This window comes from Molothrus ater, chromosome 16 (genome assembly GCF_012460135.2).
Source record: "Molothrus ater isolate BHLD 08-10-18 breed brown headed cowbird chromosome 16, BPBGC_Mater_1.1, whole genome shotgun sequence".
NCBI lineage: Eukaryota > Metazoa > Chordata > Aves > Passeriformes > Icteridae > Molothrus > Molothrus ater.
Window position 1 is genome coordinate 7,884,046 of NC_050493.2, and position 13,474 is coordinate 7,897,519.

General features: G+C 39.2%; 1 protein-coding gene across 1 annotated transcript in view; it reads right to left on the reverse strand.

The window, feature by feature from the left end:
* VPS35L (VPS35 endosomal protein sorting factor like) overlaps positions 1-13,465 on the reverse strand; it is a 43,488-nt gene extending 30,023 nt beyond the window's left edge. The window contains exons 1-15 of the mRNA XM_036392723.2: positions 13,438-13,465; positions 11,503-11,602; positions 10,501-10,668; positions 10,059-10,181; positions 9,696-9,720; positions 8,620-8,696; positions 7,899-8,027; positions 5,360-5,444; positions 4,344-4,403; positions 3,639-3,735; positions 3,187-3,234; positions 2,079-2,172; positions 1,523-1,600; positions 1,025-1,147; positions 305-351 (exon numbers count right to left, since the gene is read on the reverse strand). Of these exons, the coding sequence (XP_036248616.1) occupies positions 305-351; positions 1,025-1,147; positions 1,523-1,600; positions 2,079-2,172; positions 3,187-3,234; positions 3,639-3,735; positions 4,344-4,403; positions 5,360-5,444; positions 7,899-8,027; positions 8,620-8,696; positions 9,696-9,720; positions 10,059-10,181; positions 10,501-10,668; positions 11,503-11,602; positions 13,438-13,454 (1,271 nt within the window). The 5' untranslated portion in view covers positions 13,455-13,465. The remainder of the gene's footprint in view (positions 1-304; positions 352-1,024; positions 1,148-1,522; positions 1,601-2,078; positions 2,173-3,186; positions 3,235-3,638; positions 3,736-4,343; positions 4,404-5,359; positions 5,445-7,898; positions 8,028-8,619; positions 8,697-9,695; positions 9,721-10,058; positions 10,182-10,500; positions 10,669-11,502; positions 11,603-13,437) is intronic.
* Between the last annotated feature and the right edge of the window lie 9 nt (positions 13,466-13,474).

The window sequence follows — 13,474 nt, forward strand, 5'->3', positions numbered from 1 at the left end:
GCAACAAAACCAGGCATGAGAGACATGGCTAAGGGAGAACACATTAATGTCCCAGACTTTGGCTGAGGAGCCAGAATACAGCAACCAAGTTAAACTAATTAACTTTAGCTTGACAAGTAATCTACCATATTTCAGAATTCATCTCTGGAAAACAGATGTTCATAATCATGATTTAATAAGCTACTAGGAGAATGAAAGCTGCACTATGCATCCAAACTGTTTCCAAAAGAGGAAGAGAACATTATTGCAGGGACTCGGGGATACTCATTACAGACTCCTGCCTTCTACACTCTGCCACACTTACTTGTTCCCCAACTTTTTGCATCTCTCCATCATCTCAGTAAGCAGAACCTGGAACAATTATTTATTAAAATTAGTGAATAGAGACTTTGCAAATATATTCAGCTTTATTTACTGTACTGAAATCTACTAAAAGCTGTTTTAATTATCTTGCCAATAGTCCTGTTTTACCCTGTATTTACAGCACAAAAAACAATGGTGTAGCTAAACATAAAACACATCTTCTGGAACACATATAGTGGCATTTCAATCAAAACCACCATTTTATGGAAGTCAAATCTGCAATCCTTCACCCATGCCATTACTCCAGGTAATCACTATTTGCCAGCCAGGTCAGTTACCTCTGGCAGGAGAGGTGAAAACTCTGCCAGACTGACAGAGATTGAAACAGCCTGTTCACTGTGTTAAGCTACAGTTTAGTCAAATCATTGGTATAGCTGTATGACAGAAGACAAGGATAATTCAGCAAATAAAGATTAAACTAGCTAAAGAACAGCAGGAAACAAACAAGCAGGAATACTGCCTCTGAACTTGAAGTGGTCACACCTGAGCTTTGTGGAAGCCAACATTGTTCCTGTACAGCAGAGAGCACCAGACAGGCCTATGCAGGCTCTTTTTACTTGCCTTCACACCCATGTAAAAACTGACTGAGGGGTTGTTTTTTAGTAGGCAAAATTAACTCTTCACCACAACTTTAGTATTGAGCATTAGCACATTCACTTACATCTGGAGCATGGTATGCAATACACTGTAAAATCCAGTCTATAGCAGGAGAATACAGGGTCAGATACAAAGGGATCTCCACACATTGCACCACCAGCTGGTTCTGAACTGTATCCCCATGGATCTGTTGAAATAAGAGACAAAAATATGTTGCTGTGAAAAGGTATTTAATGGGAGATATGATAAACTGGTTAAAGTTTGTATATGAATGCAAATGAAACAGATGATAGCACAAAGGTACAGATATTCTGAAGCATTCACTGCAAGCTGGGAGAAAAAAATATCAAGCTCCTAACATATATTATTCAAGTCTGGAAACATGCTGAATAGAGCAGCTTCAACTTACCAGAATGTATGTAAAATTTCCCATACTACATCTGGATACAGGAACACCCCTTAATCTAAACTTGAGAACTTCTGAGATTTTTCTGAAGTATGTGACAGTTTGATTAAGGAGTGTATTTATCTGATTTTGCAAATAAAACACTTATTTGCTTACTTGTTTAAATGTTAGGAGAAAGTCAAAAAAGTTTTTATTCAGGCTTTCTTTGAGTTGTGGTGCCACTTCCATCCCAATCTGTATTAAAAGAAAAAGATTTTATTGGCATCTATCAATTCTCCTTCAGAGTGAGACAAAAATGCATTTGCTGAAGGAATACACCCAAATCAACAAACAGCATTGAATCACATGCTTATGACTGATTATTTCCTAGCTTACTATTATCATCATGTCCACTAACAATCACCCCAAGGCTGTTCTTAAACACCATCCTAACATCAGCTCCAAGTGTCTGTAAGCACTGAGGAAATCAGTGTCTACTTCAATGCACTGCAGCAGCCTGCAGCAGCACAGAAAATTATTCTTACTTATTACAAACACTTAAAGAGAGATTCCCATCTGTAAAACAGGAGAGAAATAAATTTTTGTTTGTTTGTTGAAAGGAAGAGACAGGCTGCTGACTGCTTGAGATAAAAGTGGCAGTTCCTTGAAGCAGTGGCAGCACTGGCTGCAGGAACTCCTTGGTAGAGATCAGAGGAGGAAAATGAGAGCCTACCCTGCACAGGTATGCTCTGGCATAGACTGCAACCAGTGGGTCTCCAATTCCTCTAATCATAGCTGTTAACCGTGGCAGACACTCCGAAATGCCCCTGTTTTCATCAGAAATGAAAATGAGCTTCAACAGGCAATAACGGACTTACATCACTTACAGGTAACTTCAGTAGCTGCCTTGTAGACTAAAAACTGAGCATGAGTTATAGAAATGTCTATCAAAGAAAAAGGATAGTAGCAGAAAAACTTATTTCATAAGTAAAATTTCTGTGTACAGTAATACATGTGCTATAGTCAAATTGCAGTATTTGCTATTCACAACAAGACAAATAAAACTAAAGAACTCCTCCTCCTCCAGCTGCAAGAATAGCAGAGCTATGGAAAAAACTCAGTGTAACTCAGAGTAAGGAAAGCAGATGCTTAAAGCAGAACTGGCAGAACTCCTTCCATGTCTCATTTTCCCACAGGTCCTTTTTGACAGAGCTGTACTAGTGCCTGGATATGAGGCCCACTAATTCCAGTAAAGAATTGCTTTTTAGGGATAATAAAGTTGTCACTATAGCAGCAATTTGGCTTCCAACACTCATTTCAAAATATAACTGAAGGACAACTACAAGGGAAGGAAGGAACATTTTCTGCTCAGCAGCTGGCACTGTTTGGCAAAACATTAAACTTATACCTAAGTTTTCAACAGACAGTGGTTCATTGCTCCTAAATTATTTCTCCTACTCTGTCTCTCCCAGTATGATATCAAGATTTTCCTTTCAGTTTTCTATCCTTTTTCCCCACACTCCTCATGTCAACAATCTTCCTTCCCCTCCACCCCCAGAAGCCACAGCTTTTCAATTTGCACTGGGATTTGGACACCTAATGTCACATTTGTACATAGGTTTGAAAACTGAGAGCACTGTTGTATTTCAAAGTATAGCACAGTTCACCTTTAATTTTTTATGGTATTCTCATTAAAAATTCCAAAACCTCTCTGTAGTGCTTCTCCTCAGTTCTACTAAGACCTTACCCACCAATAATCACACCCCTCTCATGCTTAATTCATTTAATTAGTTCCTAAATCTACCCATTCCCTTCCTTCCCATACTTAACACTATTCTTACGTTTTGGAGAGGAACTTATTGCACTTCAGTATTGCTGCTTCCACATAACTACAGGGAAATCAAGTTAAGGAATAAAACTAAGATTCACACCACTGAAAAACCATAAGCAAACATACACCAAATGGATATTGACCAAACTATTTTAAGGGCTTCTGTAATTCATGTCACTACACTTGGCTGATTTTTACAATTTATCTACAAGGTTTTGTTTCAAAATTTTTCACACATCATCTCTGTCACTGCCAAACTACTCAGAGCCAATGATTAAGCATTCAGTTTACTATGAAACATGACTCAAAAGAACATTCAAAACATACAGCCTGAAACAAACAAAACAAAGCCAATATAAACATGAGATCCTGTGGGTTTTATTGAAACAAACACATTCACTTTTGGAAAAATCTACAAAAAACCTGCAGACACACTGTGAGGGTCTCATTTGACAAGGATACAATCTGGGAATGAGTTCTCTGATTGAAGCAATCTTGAAAAACCAGTTTAAGCAAGTTTCTTTAGCTGTATCGTTAACACTCTCTGGAGAAAAGTTATCTGGGAAAAAAACCAACCCAGAAATAGTTACATTCTTCCTGGAAACAAGTTATTTTTCATGTTAGGTTTAAAACTGTATTCCCTTTCCATTCATCAGAAAATTAAGTGCACAATAATAAAACTAGGCAATACATTTGCTTCTCAGCTCTTAAGCAGCAGTCAGAGCTGAGAACATAACAAGAAAAAGATACAATCTTGTAGTAAATAACATTTCAGAACCTGAATTCAGGCTCTTGGAGCTCATCTCAGAGCTGCTACTGACAAATCCAACCTCTGCCCCTGCTCTTCCAAAATCAGAAATTGTAAAAAAAAAGAAAACACAGACAATCTGTAACAAACATGTATACAAATCTACAATGACTAGAGAACATGCAAGACAGATTTAAGCACTCAAATAGTTTATTTTAAAAGGCTAATATAAATTTTAAATAATACTATTGCAAGAAGCAGGAAATACTGAATATGGACAGAAACCTTGTCTTTATTTCTCTATTTAACCTTCCTCAAGGTTGGACTTTTTTTTTTTCTGGAGCCCAGTGGAAACAAACACAAAGTTACCTGGCAGAGAGACAAACAAAGTTACCTGGCAGAGAGACAAACAAAGTTACCTGGCAGAGAGACTCGGTTATCCACGCACATCGACAGAATTCTTTCATAAACCAGTTTGCCTGGTAAAAAAAAAAAAAAATTAAAAAAAAAATCAAAACAAATTAACAAAATGTAAAATGCAAAATGCTGGCACAAAGGTTCCCTTCACAACATACAATGAAATTAGATGGAAAAAACTCCCTAGAGCAGAGACATTTTGCTGCCCTCTAGTGAGGCTGAAATGTTCAGTGTGATTTAGCACCTCTCACACTATAATAACATTTTCTGGCTCCCTGAAGTGCAGAGGTAACACACAGGTCAGATTTCTCCCAGGCCAGGAAAGGACAGCTGCTGTCCTGACTTTGCTGACTTTGGATATTGTGTTATCTCTAGCAGCCTCCAGCAGTAGGAAGGAGCAGAAAGAGGAAGAAGGAGCTGAAAAAACAATTGGATCTCTGTCGTAGCATATCCTGCTGGCACCAAAATACCCTTCAACTTTCAATACCATTGTGAATGTTTTCCAAAACATGGCAGAAAAATAAGAGAGTTACATGAAGTGAATGACAATTTCACTTACAAGTTTAAAAATATATTAAAAAAATCAATAACAATATTCTCATAGTCCCTATACAGCCAAAGAAAACTTTGACTTCTGTTCATCAAATTACAAAAATAATGAAATATTGAGTCAAAATGATGCTAAAATCCAAAATATTTTTATAATGACAGCATGTTTTTAATTTCAAAATGCAGAGATCATGTTTTTTCCTAACATTTTGTTCTAGATAGTCACTAATACATAAAGCACAGAACCACAAAATGAAATATTTTTTTCTTAAGGACTTTGCTCTTAGGAGATCTTTTACAATTATATATCGTGTTTACCACCAGTGTCCAAATGTTTATGTTGGAAACATTCCATGTTAAAACTAGAAGTCATTTCAGGCCTTTTTGGATAACTTTGATGCTTTCTAACATTACAAAAAAATAATCTAATTAACATTTGTGTAGTAAGACTGGCACAGTAGATACTTACCAAAAGTATCAAGGATATCTGTAATTAGAACAAATTTGCTTGGATAAAACTGGATTACTGTTGTGTCTGAAAGAAGCTTAGAACACTAGAAGGAGAAAAAAACAAAGAAACATTTTTAGAGGCCACCACAAGTTTGTGGTTTTACTCCAGAAAAGCTGGATAAATATCCACAGGTGGAAAGGGCCAATATGAATTATGAAGCCATTTAATTTTTTTCCAAGATCAAACTGGAGTCAAAAACTTTGGCAGAAGGTTACTCACAAAAAAAAACAGCTTCTACCAAAGGAAAGCAGGTGAATGCTGACTGGGGAGAGAAATCCAATTCTTCCTTGCTTAAGCCAAATGTGGCCTCTGGCCCTGAGTCTTCTCTGGTCTCTAAGACTGACAGTATTTTCTATGAGCTCCATCCTTTCTCTGTCCTGCACCAGGACACAGTTCTTCAATCCCAGTGGAATAAACAAAGTTTAAACTTTTGTTACATTTCAAAAATCCAGGAAGCAATCCAATCCCTCACAAGACTGCTCTGTTTAAAGAAGGAAATAATAACATTTGAAGATGCTTAAACAAGGGGCACACTTGGTGTTTTTGCTTTATTCATCAGACAGGTGAGAGCATTTACATCCTACAACCTTCTGTGTGGTCAGTCACCTACACAGAAAGGTACCTCAGTGGCTCTTTAGGACCTACACACAGCACCAACACCTGATTCCCCACTTAGAGCTCACACACATAATCAACTTAGTGCAGCTTTCTCTAAGTAGCTTAGCATACTCCATCTTGACAAGTAAAGTATCTTGCAAAAAGCCACTGGAAGAATCACAGAATCATAGAATTGCTTAGGTTAGAAAAGACCTTCAAGACTGTTGAGTCCAACCTTTAAACCATCACTGCCAAGATCACCAATAAAAAGCATCCCCAAGTGCCATATCTACACATCCTTTACATATCTCCAAGGATGGTGATGCCACCACTGCCCTGGGCAGACTGGTCTGGTGATTGAGAACCCTTCTGGTGAAGAAATTTTCCTAACCAGAAGCCAAATTCACTCCTCCTACTGCATACTAACCAGTGTGTAATAATAATGACAGACTACGGATAAAACTACAGCCTGATGCCAAGAGAACTGCTCAGCTCTCAGAGGATACAGCACTCTGCAGGAAGAAGCACAACAAGTAGAGTTCACTGAGGGTTCTACCCTATCCTGCTTTGTAACTACAGAATTATTATCCTTCATGAAAATTTTCAATTCATTAATTACACAAGTACCTATTTCATTCTTAGGCAGTCTTTCAATCAGTGATGAGCATCTGCAGCATTAAGTGCAAAGTGAGGAACACTTCAGCAGAGATAAACACATTCAGCTTTGGTACCACTCTCCTAAAAGGAAGCACTGGATCCCATGTTAGAAACTGTATTATTTCAAAATTGTTTGTGAACCAGTTGCAAAAGAACACATGAAAGTATCAATGCATAGATTATCACTGCATTATCACACACATTATATATATAGATATATTTCACTATTTCACACAAAGCACTGTAAGTACAGTACATCCCTGCTGCTTTTCTTCTCATCCAAAGACCACAGACACACTTCATAATCCTATATATAGATTTTTTTAAAATAACAACAATAGTGCTGATTTCATAGTATTACAATAGTACATTAGTCACCCTAGGTCACATATAATTGTTTGATCTCACTTCATTAATGTTTCATTTCCTTTTTTGTCTTTACCACAATTTAAGCTGAAATTACTTCAGCAGTTTTCACAAGAGTATCCAGAATGGCCAAAAAACTCCTGACTTTATATAACCCCACTGGATGACTATGAGCATTACATCAGTTTTACAGCTTTTAAGGATGTCATTATCTCATCTGTCCTCTGCTGCACTGTGCCTCTGGCCTTTTTTAAAGGCCAAGCCAAACAAAAGAGCATTCAACTGTCCTATTTCCCCATGCCCTCCTCAAAGCACATCACCCCAAATGACCCAAAGGAAGACCATGGACAATTTCTCAAACAAACAAACAAAAACAAACCTCATACACACAATTTAAAAAATCTGGAGCTGTTTTTGGTAGCTTGCTAAGGTCCTAAATCCCTTTATTTAATTGCCCTACTAAGTTTGGATGGGTAAAATGCTGATGTTCAAAAAGCCATTCTGGTATTATTTGTAGGGGGCAAGGGGTTGAAGGGGAAGAGGGCAGGAAAGGAAATGACATGTCCTATAAAGAGCTGATCATGGTACTTGTTCTAACTACCCTTAAGCAGGTAACATTTCCACATCTGTCATTTGGTGACTCATTGAGAATTCCCACCCACATAACCTAGTCAAAACCAATCTGTAACAACAAAGCTGAAAATCCAACTACTGTCAGAAGTTATAAAACTCTGGAAGAAATATACTTCAGAGAAGAACAAAAGAAAATAATAGAAATAATAGAAAAATAGAAAGCCTTCTTTTCCCAAGAAGGAAACTGGACAAGTTATATCACCCAACTCACTGGTTCTGCATAGAACAAAAACATCAAACTGACCTGGATGACTATTTTCAGAGCTTTTACTTTCTGATCAGAGGACCATGCATCCTTTAAAGACTGGTTCAGTTCTTCAATTCTGTTCATGTAATCCTGCTGAGTCAAATTCAACAGCTCTTTCTGTGATCCCTGGCAAGAAAACACAAACCCTCTTAATAAGAGCAGGAGGGAAGGAAGGAGAGTGCTGTTATTATAGACTCAAATCACCATGTTGTGGAAGAGAATCCTACAAAATTTATTACAGTTTCCCTTCAGGTCTTAGGAAAGTAGGTTATGAAACATCTCACTTTTGCACAGTAAAACACTGCAGCTTGAGAAATAACTTCAGTACTCAGTATTTCTATCAAGCTCATAATTGTAACTTAAACTAAACTCAGGTAGACATTTGCAGCTTCTGCAACAGGGGACACCAGAATTATCAGATGTTAAGACTATGGGGGGCTCCACAAAGTTTTACAGCAGTAAGAAGGTAAATCAACAGCAACAGATCAGGTAAATTTTCAAATCACAATTTCTAGTGATACAAAAATATGACTCTGCCCAAATCCTGTAACAGTAAGGATTAAAATCAGCAGAGAATTCCCACAGAAAGCACATAATCATCTACATACTGCACTTGCAGAATCAGGACCTTTTTAAAAGGTTTCACAAAAGATTTTTATTTCACAAATTCCTTTCACTGTTATAATGATGCTGTAATTTCATCAGAAAACTTTCTCACCTCTTCCAGATCATCCAGCTCTTCTAACCTTGTCCTCACTTTTTCAGAAACTGCTGACCCAGTAGTGGTGGCTTTTCCTGCAAAGAATTACAGATTTAAGTTTCTTTATAATTTAAACACTGGGACTTCTGAAGAGAAACAAACCTGAAGGAGCCTGACATGGACCACTCAGCTTCTGTGAGAGAAGACAGGTGACAGATTCCTTTAGTGACTATTCCTGAAGACACACATCTAAACACACCTACAGTGCATTCACTTTGAACAAGGGCAATGAATAAGCAGAATTGAATATGAGTGGATTTTTCTGCAAGTTTTACCAATAAGAAAAGAATCACCAGATAGAACCATAGGATAGTTAAGGACAGAAAAGCTCTATGGAGGTCTGTGTCCAACTCTTCTCCTCAAAGCAGGTCCAATTCTGAAGTTATAACAGTTGCACAGAGTTGCATCCAGTCAATTTAACAATGTCTAAGGATAAAGATATCACACTCTGCCTGAGCATCCAACTTCAGTGTCTGACCATTCTCATTGCAAGAAAGTGTTTTCTATTTTTGCAGATGCTGAAATGCTGCATGTTTATTCATATAGAAAAATTCTGATTTACTATGCTATGATTACCTAGCCCAGATTCTCTTTGCTAGAAAACATGATAAAATATTTAACATTTGGTTCTTTTTTAAACACCCAGCATACAGCTGAAATCACTTCACTTTCATGTAAAGAGAATAACTGAACAAGTTCCCAAGGACTTGTTTGCTTTCCTTCCAGCTAGCAGAAGAGTTGATAAACATGATCCTCAAAACATCATTGCTCAGTTTAAATGGAAGAAAGTTTTAAGCTACAGTGGAAGGCAGTGCAGTGAAATAATCACAAATTCATCAGCCCATAGGAATAAAGGTGGTCAGGTGGCTTACTTCCAAGAACTATTTTAAACATCCAGACATCCACAAAAAAGCAAGGACCATGATGTCAGAATGGAGGAGGCAGGAAAATACATTTCAACTATTCTTGACCACAAATCTGTCACTGTACCCTGCCTTCAAGCAACCTCTGTTGCTGGCAAAGAAAGTTCTCACCTTTTTCAGATCCCATGTACAGATTCTGTGAGGAAGCAGAAAAAGCAGATTGTTAGAAAACATGTCATGCACAGGGTAATTACACTGCTAATCAACCCTCTAATCATTTAGAAGTAGATGCAAGACTAGAAGTTATTTGCATGGTTACAAAAAACCAAAGTGATGTCTTCTAAATATCAGAAGACTTGGACTAAGCTCTAAAACAATCTTCAAAAGTGAGAGCTTATGATTCAGTTTTCTACAACATTAAAACTGAAATGTAGAGGACCAGTATATACCCATGAGGGAATTATAAAATAGCAATATCCAAAATCCACTAAAAGTCTAGTACAAATAAAAACAACTGTGGCAGCCACCACTTACAATAGAAAGCTTCTCTGTTGTTGTGTATCTAGCAAGGATTTCACCACGTTTGCTTGACCATGGCTCAAAGTCACTTCCCACAGCTGAGCTCTCATCTTTGTCCCGTTTCCTTCGTGCACCATCCTGTTACAGGAGTACAAGTGCAAAAGTTAATACAGACCTGGAAAAAGAAGAGAAGGCTGATAAAGGTCAGCTTAATGTTTCAAGTGCTAGCTGATCCTTTCAAAAGTTACAATATTTTTTAAAATACAAATTTTTATTTAAATATGTCAACATAAACCAGATAAAAGTAGGTAAATAAAGAATGTTCTATTAATATGATATATTTCCTATATCAAGCTCTTCACTGGTGAGACAATACATTTTATCCAGGGTTGGCTTTACGGTTTTGGTTTGGTTTTGGTTTTCCTTTACTTAGTTGAGCTACAGCCCTCAGAGTTACCGTGGGAGGAGCAGCAGTCACAGGATCTGCAGCTGCTGCAAACAGTGACAAGGGATCAGTGCCATCCAACACGCTGCTCAGCGGGTCCATCACTGAACTGGAGGAAGAGGAGGAGGTAGAAGAAGTGCTTCCCTTCCTGTTCATCTTCTTTGTCTTGGATTCAGTAACCTAAAGAAAAATTCAGAACCATTAAACAAAAAGGCTTTCTCTTCCCTCACTTTTCTTTAATTCTTTTTCTTCCCCCCTTTTCCCTGAATGTGGAGGCACTGTCTCTTCAGAAGAATTTCCACTGCTTTTTTTTTCCTTCCAATTCTAGGTCTACAAAATTGTAAGAACCACTCCAAATATCTTTCTAGTACCCCCTCTCTATTTTATTAGGTTTGTCCCTGTCCTCCCAACTCTTTCTTGCTATTTAATTTCATCTTCACTTTTCTCTTATGACACTCAAGCCTGGAACATCAAATCCATACCTCAGGCCAACATCTTCTCTCCCTACTGACCTTCCTGAGCAGAAGCTGCTGCCCATTTATCATTCATTAGTGGATAACTCATCTCTTTGAAGCTGTTTTTTTTCTGTACATCTCTAAAAGCCTCTTACACATCAAAGAAATTATAAATGTTTTAAAATACACAGCTGACTGGAAGCTAACCCAAAACCAAGCCTTACATCAAGCAATTATGTAAGGCCATTTGTAATGCAACAATTTGATTTTAAATTTATCCATTATTCAGCATTTAATGCAACCAAGAAAACCTACAAGCTGGAGGTGCTGTATTTGTCAGGAGACTGTTTCTGACACATAACAGCACTGAAAACTTCTGTGAAGGGCAAATAGAATAAACCTGGATGCCTCTAGAACAGGCCACTAACACAGAAAGCAACTTCACAAGTTAGTACCACCACTAACCTCAAAACCTTTTAGTTTTAAAGGAACAGATGTAAAAAGGGAACACAATCAGTCTGAATTCAGATTCATTTTCCAAAAGCACAAACAAACTCACTGTAATGGGTTTCAGTGGATGGTAATCACCAAAATCCAAAGGTACAGATTCCAGCTTGCACACTTCAGATTCTGACACATAGTTCCTTGATCTTGCATGCCTTAAAAAATAAAGAGTGAAGGGAAAGTATACCTGGATATAAATAACCACATACCAATAGAGAAGCATATCCTACATCTATGGTTATCTACAAAAAAAAAAACATACTGAAAAATAAGCAAACAAAGATCCAAATTTCTCTCTACTGAGATAACATAAAATGGAGATATTTTACTTTCAGCCATTTAGTTGTACTCTTTTTAGTCTTTGAAACACACAGAGCTGCTGATTGTTCTTTTCTGTTTCATTCAAGATTCTGAGAATGTTTATAGCACATCCTCAGATGAATGAGGAAAATCAGGGGAGACCCCAAAAATTCTTTAATCAGACTCCTAGCAAAAGCAAACAGCACTTCCCCCACACAACACACATCTTTGCCACTAGAATTAATCCAAACTTCCAAATAATTCCATTCCTACTCAAAGCCATAACTCATTTGGAAGATTTTCAGCAGCGCTAAGCGGCCAGGTGTTTTATCTACAATAATATGTCTAAGTTTCCTTAATAATGAATTACAAATTAGATAATTTACAGTTGTGCCACTCCAAGGAAAAACTTTTGATATCTAATGAGATAGAGCAGAGCAAGAGAAAGAGTCCAGTGAAATCCACATGCTTATTTGTTCTCTTGATCTCCAGTTTCTTTTCTTTTTGCTCTTGTCTGATTGTTCAATGACTCTTCTTGCTCATTTCCATCATGGGTTAATCAGCACTTGGGTGGAAAATTTTCAAACTCTTTCTGGCTACACAATTATAACATTTCTTTAACTGCTGAGAGCACTCTCAGCATGCCCAGGCCAAAATCAACTGCACTCCAATTAGTGTAAGCACACTGGGCAAGTGCACACGGTAATAATACACACATAGGAGTGAACAAGAGCTGCAAACCCTGAAAATAAGTCTTTTAAAAGTACATTTTTTACAATGTGGCTATTCAAGTGATAAGACAGCTTGTAACAGAGCTAATACAGAAGACAAGATCAAGTTTGCTCTGGCATTATGTACTGCTTACTTTCCAGTGAAAGGAGATTAAGCATTCCTTTCTTGACCACAGCAGTGCAGCCAACTTTTGCGAGGAAATAAAAATAAGACTCAGGCCAAGCTGAGGTTTCATGCTCTGTGCATCCTGCATGACAATATCCCTGCTTCAGCCGCTCTTTTACCAGTGGATTTCAACCTTTCCCACACATGATCACCACTGCAATTGCCACCACTCTGCACCTGAGTATTCCTAAAGAGCCTGTGAAAGATAACAGAGGCTAGATGTGCTGGTATCGGTAAATACCCAGCAGGAACCTCCAGCTCCCCCGGCGCCGCGGGGCGAGCAGCGGGCCCGCGGTGACCCCGCCCGGAGGAGGACACGCTCCGTGATAACACCTGGCGAAAACCAGCGGGGCTCGGGGAACTCCTGCTTATTGTAGGGGAAATAACGGGAGGCCAGCGGCCGTCGCGCCCCTCCCGGCTCACAGCTGCCGCTCCGTCCCACAGCAGGGCTGTGCCGCCGGCCCGGCTCAGTGTAAGGCCAGGGTCTCTGAATGTGATCTGTACCCTCGGGTGTCTCAGACTGCAGCGCCGGGCTGAGCTCCCACGGCAGCGCCCTGGCTGCCCCCGCCACCCGCGGGGGCTCCCACTCCCCTCAGGCCGAACTGCCCCAAGCCCCGCGGGCGGAGAGGCCCCGCACTTTCCCCTCCGGCACAGCCGTGGCCGCCCCCGCCTTAGCCGCCCGGCCGCGAGGGTCGCCGAGCATGACGGCAGCCCTGAGCCGGCCGTGAGGAACCCGCAGCCCCCCGAGCCCGCCGGCCGCCCCGCGGGGCACAGGCGGCTCCCTGAGCCTCACCAGGGGAACGCGGCCATCTTGCGCCGGTCACATGACA